The sequence below is a fragment of the Calidris pugnax genome, unplaced genomic scaffold (assembly GCF_001431845.1).
Source record: "Calidris pugnax isolate Ruff unplaced genomic scaffold, ASM143184v1 scaffold32, whole genome shotgun sequence".
In the NCBI taxonomy this organism is placed as follows: domain Eukaryota; kingdom Metazoa; phylum Chordata; class Aves; order Charadriiformes; family Scolopacidae; genus Calidris; species Calidris pugnax.
Window position 1 is genome coordinate 546,503 of NW_015090783.1, and position 10,568 is coordinate 557,070.

General features: G+C 41.1%; 1 protein-coding gene across 1 annotated transcript; it reads left to right on the plus strand.

Annotated features, from left to right (window-relative positions):
• Positions 1 to 57: 57 nt before the first annotated feature.
• On the plus strand, positions 58 to 5,306 carry LOC106899659 (N-alpha-acetyltransferase 25, NatB auxiliary subunit-like). The gene is made up of 8 exons (XM_014961550.1): positions 58 to 177; positions 479 to 722; positions 948 to 1,071; positions 1,414 to 1,479; positions 1,963 to 2,060; positions 2,267 to 2,377; positions 2,816 to 2,962; positions 5,149 to 5,306. Exons 1-8 carry the CDS (start codon positions 83 to 85, stop codon positions 5,269 to 5,271), a joined length of 1,008 nt encoding a protein of 335 aa, XP_014817036.1. The 5' UTR covers positions 58 to 82; the 3' UTR covers positions 5,272 to 5,306.
• Positions 5,307 to 10,568: the final 5,262 nt, after the last annotated feature.

The window sequence follows — 10,568 nt, forward strand, 5'->3', positions numbered from 1 at the left end:
TTTCTGTTTCCAGTGATTGTTTGATTTAATGTTACTTATTCTTATGTACAGATCAACCAGTTTAGAAGAAAGTATAAAGTCTATGAGTCTCAGTCCAGAGGAGGATGACATTCCATGGAAAGATTTGCGTGACAACAGAGACCTGACGGTTTTGTTTAACTGGGATCCAAAAGACAGGTGGGTAGCAATATCCGCAACTGCGGAGTCACGCCTGTTCCTCACAGCACACGTGGCAAAGAAAATCCTTTCAGGGAAACTGCTGTATTTAAATGTTCTGTAGGCTGGCTAACTGCAAACTTAACAAGCATCACTCATCGCTTCTAGCAGTGCTGCCTTTTTACATATTAATACAGTTTCCTGAACTCCTGCCTCTTCATACAGTATTCAGTAACTTTGGGTAGGCTTTTGTACCTGAGTGAAACTTGCTGCTTTGCAAAATTGAAGCATTTGCCTGAAAACATTTGGTGCCTTTCTCTAGGGACATTTCTGAAGAACATAGGAAACTCTCACTGGAGGAAGAAACCGTGTGGTTGCGAATCCGGTCTTTAACTTTAAGGCTAGTAAGCGGACTCCCAACTCTTAGTCACACTATTCAACCAAAGAACTCTGAAAAGACTGCAGAGAACGGCGTCTCATCCAAGATCGATACAATTCGATCCCTGCTTCAGCAGCTGGAAGTGGCAGTGGATTCAGGGAAGAAGTTTCTAGAACAAAAAATTCAGGTACCCATTAAGGGAAAAAAGCTTTCCCCAAATATTAAGTGAACGTGAATGCAAGCAGAGAAACTTGAATGCATCTTGTAACGTCCGGCAGGCTGCAGAATGCACTTAACTGACCCTGAGTTTGTAGTGTATGAATCTGACTGAGAGATGTGCCAGAGACAAACACTGTGTTCTGGATAAGGAAAAGCTGCAACACCTTTATCTTTTTCTTTGCTTCTTGCCTAGTATCCTGTCCTTGGCCCTCCTCCTACCCGAATGGCTGGCTTCTTCAGTAATGGCAGCTGTCAGTGCCAGACTAGCTTGTTTTATCTTGTTAGTGATATTTATGAACTAGATACCAATGGCTTAGGTAAGTGTTTGAGGGGCAGGGGTTTAACCAGATTGTTACAATGGGTGGCGGGAGGGAGCAAGATGTGTCTCCATTTAGTTTGAAAACTACTAGGCATTGGATGATGTGGACCCAAATTAATTTTCTGAATAACACTAAGTTATCTGAGATGATACCTTAATGTTTTATGAGAGTTTTCATTTTTGTACAGTATATGTTGATATAATACTGCATCTTCCTTAAAAGCAGTTGCATTTGCTTTTGACTGCTAACGCTAAATTACATTTAAATGCCTCTTGGTTTTCTTGAAGCAGAAAATACACAATCTTGTAGTTTATAACTACTTTCTTTTTTTCCTTTCAGAAGATTCAGCAGAAATCCAAGAGAGGATAGGGAATAGTTTCAAGTCTTTAGTAGAACGACTAACAGGTAAATGGTAACTCAAGAATAAACATGGGTAGCTAAGGTAGTGCTTCCTGCTGCTCTGAGGATGTGCTGCTGAGTGTGCTGCAATTGTGGGGGAGTGTGTTAATGCATCTGCAGACCCCTTTGAAAGATACTTGAGAGCAAGGCTGAGATTCCCCTTGGCTTGTCTGGTCATGAAGCTGTTGCATGCCACAGAATGTCATTTTGTTCTATCGTTTCGCTGCCTTTCATCCTTGTCTTAGCAACTGTTGTCTCCCTGGTACTTGGTCCAGGGAGTGGAGGTACTGTTTGTAACGAAAATACAATTCAGAGGAAACTTCAGAGCTGGACCTACTCAAGAGGCTTTGGCCAAATTTATCATTAACTGCCTAGTGGTCAGTCCTCTGACAGCTCTACACACTGCATTGAGATACTTACTGTAACAGAAAGTACGTGTTTAAGTTGGTCTATGTGTCCTGAATATGGCTTTTCTTTTTTTCTTTTCAGACTTGTTTAATAAATGTAAAGGTGATTTGATTGAAGTCAGAGATGGCACCTTGAAAACACATCCAAACCTGTTAGAAAACCTAGTCTTCTTTGTTGAGGTATTTTTTTCCTTTGAAATCTAGAAATTTTGGAGTACTTCAGGGTAGAAATGTTGGGACTAACACACAATGAAAGTTCTTTGATCTCAGTCACTCATAAAAGCAGAGGTTTTGTTGCATATTCTAACTAGTGTGAGTCTTATCAGTAGGAACACTAAAATGAGTTTAGAAGCTTCCTGTAAATGCAACTTGTACCTTTTTTCCAGACGATCTCCATTGCCCTGTGGGTATCAAGTTACTGTGACAGTGTTCTCCGACCTTTTAAATCCAACCTGCAAAAAAAGAAGAAGAAAAAAAAGGAAAGCAGTGTAGCTATGGTAAATAGTATTCCTTTCTTTTCTCTCCCCACCGCCAATCCAAAAGCATAGTTATACGGAAGGAAAAATCAGGATAGATGATGTTAAAAAAACCTGTTTTTTCATAAATCTCACCTTGTAGAGGCTTACACAGGTTAGAGATTACTCAGTACTAATTTTTAACACTCCTTTTCTGTTTAAAATCAAATGGTGACATGCTACATCTCTGATATCACATGACAGCTATTTAATAGCAAATGGTTTAGGGTGTCAAGGACTTTCTGCCTTGATTGCACTACAGTAAACTAGATAACTGGTAGCATTTATCTGGGTAGGTAGATTACAGTTTAGATTGGGGGGGATAGAATAAAATGATAGATGTTATGAACTCAGTTGTCAAATAAAATAATCATTTGAATAGGCATTAATATGTGTTTGTAAATGTGTTTGTTTTTATAGCCACCTGTATTTACGCATTTTCTGGATTATGTTACTGAACTACAGACATTAACTTCCAATGTAATAGATCACATCAAAGGGCTTGAAATAATTCTGACTGCACTAAAACTTGAAGAGCTGTCCCTCAAGGACACTCTGCTTTTACAGGTAAGAACTTGCATCTTTATTTGTGTGCTCTATACATTTATCTGTGACCAATAACAACCTGTATGTACGTGCCTATGGGATAACTTTGTTGAAAGCTTCTTTTCCCAGAATGTTTTACTGAAAGGGAAAAAAAAAAATAACCTAATGACCAGAGGTTAGGGACCAGACTACTTAGTTTCAGAGTGGTAAGTTAAGGGTTTGTTTTTTTTTATAGTGGCAGTGACTTTGCCTCACTGCACCTGTTATGATTGATTTAATGACTCTTGACCAGAGGTTAGGGACCAGACTACTTAGTTTCAGAGTGGTAAGTTAAGGGTTTGTTTTTTTTTATAGTGGCAGTGACTTTGCCTCATCTGATCAGCTCTAGCTTGCTGCACAAAATCTCAAAAAATGAAATTTAAACACAGGAGTTCAAAAATACTTTCATTTTTTGTGGTATGCTAGAGAAGAAAAACTCAAGATTTTAACATCAGTTTGTTGTCTGTGATATGACTATTATCTATATTTTAGCATGCTGTGATGGATGCAAAGCACTTATTCCAGGAAATATTTGAGATTCACCTGCTGCTGATTAGTCACTTCCCTGGAAACAATTACTTGATTATTTTTTTTTTAAGAAAAACAAGTGGCAAGACCCCCACCTCCCCCAGCTATATAGGGAAAACCAAAGGCAGGAGTAATAGGCACTACTGCACATGCCAAACCTCATTCCCAATTTAGACATGTGAAGAGGAGAGGGACTGAGTTAGCCAGCTTGTGTTTTTCCAATTAGATTGTCCTGTTTATTTCATAGCACTTTACTTAAAATTTCCCTTTTCTTGTTGCTGTATGAGGTTGATGTAGAAGTATCTCAAATATACATATTAAAAAAAACAAACTGCAAGAACAAAGAAACTGATAGAAAGCAAGGAAATACCTTAGACTGTATTTAGTGCGAATTTGAATAAAACCTAAGTAGTACATTTTCCTAATACCATCAAAGAATCTTCACTTTAAAGAGATAAGACATTTTCAGATAACTGTTGAATTTGTAATTTTTCTGGTTCCTCACTGAGTCAGCAAATCCTCAAGGCATCCAATTACTACACAAGGCAGATCTGCAAAACCCAACTCTTAGATTTACGTGGATTTGAGCAGAAGCATCTGTGGGAGTCTGCAGCTTTTCCTGTGTTTGTTCACGATGTTTGCTATTCTGTTTGTTGTTTGACATTGTCGTGGTAAACCCTGATAAACGCAGTCTGTAGCTCCCCTCAGACCTGGAGCTATGTTTGCAGCTCTATGTGTTTAGAGCTAAAAGTTGCTTTTTCAGAAGTCCTCATGTTCAGGTTATTAGTGAAAATTCTAGTGTGAATAGAGTGCTACTGGCAATGTGTCAGTTCAACCTTGCTGGTGACGTGAGATTTTCCCACATCGGATTGGTTTGCTCAGGCTGTGCCTCACAGGCTTTTCTGCTGTCATGTGTACAAGTGACTGGTAAAGGCATCCTGGTAGCAAGTCACCTCTTGACAGAACAGTGGTTATGGCTGCTGCTTTGGGTACCAGGATTTACTCTTTCTGTGTACAGAAATACAGCATTGTTCATGATAGGTCTGTGCTAACTGCACTCTACCTGCAGGAGCAATGCCAGCAGTGTGGCACGGTGGTGGTCCTCCTAAAAGCCTTTTAGCATGGGGATTTTAGAAAACTGCACATTAAAGGGAATCTAATCCCTTTGGGAAAGCTAGGTACCAGTGTTGCTGTGAATTAGCGACATAAGAGCCTGTCCCAGTCACTGCAGCTCTCTGTGCTTTGGAATTTGGTGTAAGAGTCTCTTAGCTGTTCAGCCTTCATTTGCTGTTTGACTTCGCTTTTCTGTATAAGAAATTCTATATTTTAATAAATACTGACTAAAATAAAGTGCTACGTGCACTCTCAATTTCAGCCACAGATATCTTGCACAAGGATATTTCCAGATGTTTTGAAGAAATACTAATGTTTTACCAGCCCTGTCTGGGCAAAACCATTATCCCTAGGAATTATTGTTGCTGAGCAGGTGCAGCGTGTACTGTGCTGATGACATTCCCTTTGTAAACTTACACTGTGGTCCTCATGAATTTCTTATCAGTGTTTGAGATGGTGGGGGAAGTTTAACAGGAGGATTTAAACAGTTGCCATGGAGTGAATGATTTCTCTTTTGCATTTTGCAGGAAGAAAAAAAGTTTACAAAGACTGTGCAAGGGAAAGTCCAGAGCAGTTACCATCATTCAGTTCAGGAAATTGGAGAGCTGCTGAAAAAGAGACTTGATACCATTAAAAAACTAAAGATTTGAGAAATGCATCCTTGACAGACTCCACAGGGGAGTGACACCAGTTGTAATTTTTCTGGTTCCTCACTGAGTCAGCAAATCCTCAAGGCATCCAATTACTACACAAGGCAGATCTGCAAAACCCAACTCTTAGATTTACGTGGATTTGAGCAGAAGCATCTGTGAGAGTCTGCAGCTTTTCCTGTGTTTGTTCACGATATTTGCTATTCTGTTTGTTGTTTGACATTGTCGTGGTAAACCCTGATAAACGCAGCCTGTAGCTCCCCTCAGACCTGGAGCTATGTTTGCAGCTCTATGTGTTTAGAGCTAAAAGTTGCTTTTTCAGAAGTCCTCATGTTCAGGTTATTAGTGAAAATTCTAGTGTGAATAGAGTGCTACTGGCAATGTGTCAGTTCAACCTTGCTGGTGACGTGAGATTTTCCCACATCGGATTGGTTTGCTCAGGCTGTGCCTCACAGGCTTTTCTGCTGTCATGTGTACAAGTGACTGGTAAAGGCATCCTGGTAGCAAGTCACCTCTTGACAGAACAGTGGTTATGGCTGCTGCTTTGGGTACCAGGATTTACTCTTTCTGTGTACAGAAATACAGCATTGTTCATGATAGGTCTGTGCTAACTGCACTCTACCTGCAGGAGCAATGCCAGCAGTGTGGCACGGTGGTGGTCCTCCTAAAAGCCTTTTAGCATGGGGATTTTAGAAAACTGCACATTAAAGGGAATCTAATCCCTTTGGGAAAGCTAGGTACCAGTGTTGCTGTGAATTAGCGACATAAGAGCCTGTCCCAGTCACTGCAGCTCTCTGTGCTTTGGAATTTGGTGTAAGAGTCTCTTAGCTGTTCAGCCTTCATTTGCTGTTTGACTTCGCTTTTCTGTATAAGAAATTCTATATTTTAATAAATACTGACTAAAATAAAGTGCTACGTGCACTCTCAATTTCAGCCACAGATATCTTGCACAAGGATATTTCCAGATGTTTTGAAGAAATACTAATGTTTTACCAGCCCTGTCTGGGCAAAACCATTATCCCTAGGAATTATTGTTGCTGAGCAGGTGCAGCGTGTACTGTGCTGATGACATTCCCTTTGTAAACTTACACTGTGGTCCTCATGAATTTCTTATCAGTGTTTGAGATGGTGGGGGAAGTTTAACAGGAGGATTTAAACAGTTGCCATGGAGTGAATGATTTCTCTTTTGCATTTTGCAGGAAGAAAAAAAGTTTACAAAGACTGTGCAAGGGAAAGTCCAGAGCAGTTACCATCATTCAGTTCAGGAAATTGGAGAGCTGCTGAAAAAGAGACTTGATACCATTAAAAAACTAAAGATTTGAGAAATGCATCCTTGACAGACTCCACAGGGGAGTGACACCAGAGTCCCAGAAGAAACATCCAATATACCATCACTTTAATCCAGAACTTCCTCATAATGCATGAAGGACTTAAAAACATAAACCAATTTTTTTAGGTATTACAGATGTATTGAGCTGATTTAAATTATTGTACATAAATGAGAAGCAGGGACCCTTATTGGGGTTTGACCACTTTTTATACATGTTCATAAGCATATTGCAACAGGAGAAAATGAACTTTCTTCCCTTTTGATCTCTAGAAACAACTGGAGATGGTCTTTAGAAGCAGCAATAGAAATCCAGTGTAAAGCATATATCTCAAAGAAGTTGTATTTTCATCGCCATACAGTGTTTATAATTTTTGTATGGTCCTTGCCTTAGAAATGCAGAAATTGTAGATGCCCGCATTCAGCCGCCACCAATGAATTGAGCCTGTTTTGGAGCTGCCTATTTTGTCCACAAGCCACCTGGTCCTACTGAATTAATTCAGTGTGTTGGTCCGACGGAGAGAGGTGAGGCTGCAGTGAAGGAACACCCGTCTGCCTGCAGCCTTCCAGCAGAGCCCAGCCCTCCGGCGCAGGGCGGGAGGGTGATGAGGCAGGTTTCTCTAAGGAGAGAACTGCTCGAGGGAAGAGGTGGTGTCAGCGTATATACAGGTGGTTTTCACGTTCAGAAAAATTGCAAACCTGATAAGGAGCAAACTTGGCCATTAAGCTTTAGAGAGAGAGATGGGAATCAGTGTTTCAGCGAAAAAAGGACAAAACCGGAGACCTTGTATATAATAGCTGCAGTGAAGTCTGACACTGCGGTCTGATTTCATGTCAGTTTAATGTAAAACAGCAATTGTCATGACTTTTAAGAAGTGTATTTAGATTACTGAAACTTTAAGACTTAAATATTTTAATAGAAATTAAATCCTATTGGCTTTGGTTTTAAGTTGGCAGAGGTGACTTTTTGCTTCCGCTGTGGTATGAGGCTGAGAATACTTTTTGTAACTGTATGCTTGCTTTTTGCAGTTGATCTTTGTTTATTCAAGTACTAGCTCATTAGGCTTTCTGTTAGAAAGTGCAATCGCATCATCTACTCCCACTGAATCTGCATTTCTGCTGGTTTGTTTTTGTTTTTTTTTTTTTCATTTTAAAGGAGTAATGCAGCCTAAAATTGGTAGGCAAAAGAAGTTACTGTACCTGCAATACAAGGGACAGGTCAGACTTTACAGATTCCTCATCTTCTGATTTAAAGCAGCTAGTATCTGAAGTCTATATTTAAAGTTTTAAGAGAGCTGACAATCCTACCTTTGTCATCTCTTCTGAGTATGTTTTGTTAGTAATGCTAGAATGTTGATGAGAGTATTTTTTTAAAATAAATCCCGTGTAAAAAAAAAAAAAAAAAAAAATCACATTGCTGCTCTTGCTGGATTTAGTTTTGCTTTGCCCCATCCTGAAAGGGAAAGAAGAATGTCTGCAGGTTGTCTAAATTGTAATGGATGTCCTGATGATCTAATTGTAATGTCTGGTAAGTGCTCTGGGCTGGAGGAATACCAAAATGTGTTAAGTCTGTTTTATAGTAATTCTTTTCCTGGAAAGAAAAAAAAGAAAAAAGAAAACACAAAAAAAGTGAACTCTTACGTTGTATAGAACCTTTTTGGAAAGAAGGGTGTGCTCCTTAAATTAAAGCAAGGCTGATGACTGAAGTTGATGCTTTGAGATGTGTAGGGTAAGTGAAAATAGTCCCATTGCTGACAGATGCAATTCACAGAGAAGCACTGAGCCAGAAATCTGCACTGCCCCTTTTCATTTAAGGAGGCAAACTGCCGTTGCTGATGTTCCTATCCCCTCTCTCCCCTGTGGCAGTGCGAGCTAGAGCGGGGCTTTGCGCAAGCACTAGCATTGAATGCAGAGTTGACACGTCACCCTCATCTGGAGGGGCTGATTTTTTGCTGGAGTTTCCTTTCACTGCTGCTACAACAGGATAAATTCAAGCAATCATACATTTTCAGCATTTGCTTATTGATAAGTGAAGTGTAAGGTTAAAATAACCAAGCTCTTAAAATCCTCCCACGTGCCTGAAAGCAGAACTTGCTTTTTAAAAAAAGGTTTTCTGCATCAGCTCTCTTAAAAGCAGAACTGAAACTGCTTTTGGGGGGGGGGCGGGGGTGAGACGTGTGTCATCTGAAGCAAAGTCTGAGAAGAGATAGAACCATGGCTCGCTCTCGCTTCCCATCACAGCATTTGGCATGGCACAGGCCCAGAGTCGGGCTGGTCACAAACCATCCCCATGCCAGCACAAGGGGAGTACTGGCTGCTGCTCGCTGTTAGCTGCTGTCCTCTTCCCAGTTCCACTCACTGGTGAACCATAAGCTTGTCAAACAAATACAATGTTTTGATTACTCAATGTTTTATAAAACCGGGTGCCATCCCTTCACAAGCTCTATAGGAGACGATGTACAAAAGTGACTACGTACTGACTGTTTGGGGGCTTGGGTGAGGGAGAATTTCTCTCCCCCTATAAATTGTGTAAAGTTAGATATATTATATATTTCTTACAAAAGAGCATTTTCCCTCCAGAATATGTCCCACAGCAAACTGAAAAGAAATTCAAGCTATAACCCATTGCTGCTGTTGCCCCTTTTCCACTCTTTGGATTTGTTTTTTTGTTTTGGGTTGTGGGGTTTTTTTTGTGATTAATTGAAAAACATACCTAGAAGAAGTTACCAAGACTACTGTTTACAGACTGAAAAAAATACTGCTTTTATACTACTGGGATCATGAGCCAGGATCCTTTTACAGATTTCCTTAATTCCTCTTTGCTTAAAAATGAGTGTCTGATGTAGATTAAGGTCAGAAGTCCTACCCTGCTTTGTCTACATACAGGACAAAATGTACAATGCCTGTTTGTGTTGCCCATCATTTTTGTACTTTTTAACTGTTCAAAAATTGCATTTATATTTTGCAGTCATTGGTAATCATTATTTTATTTTAACCGCTAGTAATGTTAGAAGGGATTTTTTTGTTGTATCTGCAGCCTTATCTGAACGTTCTCTTCCTTGATTATTCATTGTTAATTTATGACTGTAGAAGATATGTATGCCTCAGCCTTCTACGGACTTAAGTGACACAACTGCAAATGATCTGCTTTAAACTGGATGGGTTTATAATTTATATAAAAGTCAGTTTCGTTACAAATCAGTATTGCTGCCTCTTTCATTTTTCTGCCTAGATGGTCTGGAAGTGACTACTGTCTAGCTTTGTGAGCCGCTTGGTGAAGACAGATTATCCTGGGGCATGGCAAGCAGAAAATCAAGTTAACCTGCAAAGAGGGAGTATGGAAAGGGGAGGGGGAAGTGGGGGCAAATACTTTTTGCTTTCCAGTTGCAGACTCAGTTCAGAATGATGACTGCTGGGGGGGGGGAAGTTCGGATGTATCTGTTTTTTTGACGTGATCATCTGTCAATCTGCTGCTGAGGCTTTCTGCAGCGCTTGCTTGTACTTCATCATGGCTTTCAGTGATAGGGAAAGTGCACTAGATATCCCCTCTAGTAGCACAAAGAAAAAAAAAGTGCTTGAGAGGGCTGTGGTGATGCTGCTGCATAGAAATGTATCATGCACCACCAGCTGCCCTCCTCTCCAGCTGTCCCTGCTAATCTCTGCTGGCCGTAGCGCTGCAGCCCGTCCTGCAAGGCCAGATCCTGCAACCTGCCTTCATCTCCCGTGCGTTCGCTGCTGGGAGCTGCCCGTTTTGTCGTTATTTTTCTGGCATTAACAACAGCAGTGCTGCCCGCCGAGGGAAGGGGCTGCCCGCCACCTCCCCTGCCCGTTCCACGCCCGGCGTGCAAGCGGCAGCGGTCACACCCCCGCGGCCTGGGGCCGGTCCCGGCGCGCTGTCCTCCCCCAGCCCGCTCGCCGGTTGGCCCCGGGGCTGAGCGGGGCGGGGCGAGCCCCCGGCGGCGGCCGGCGC

Coding starts and splice junctions, on each gene's coding strand:
- LOC106899659 (XM_014961550.1), top strand. CDS start 83: ATGAGTCTCAGTCCAGAGGAGGATGACATTCCATGGAAAGATTTGCGT. Junction 723..947: donor TTCTAGAACAAAAAATTCAG/GTACCCATTAAG, acceptor CTTCTTGCCTAG/TATCCTGTCCTTGGCCCTCC. Junction 1,072..1,413: donor ACTAGATACCAATGGCTTAG/GTAAGTGTTTGA, acceptor TTTTCCTTTCAG/AAGATTCAGCAGAAATCCAA.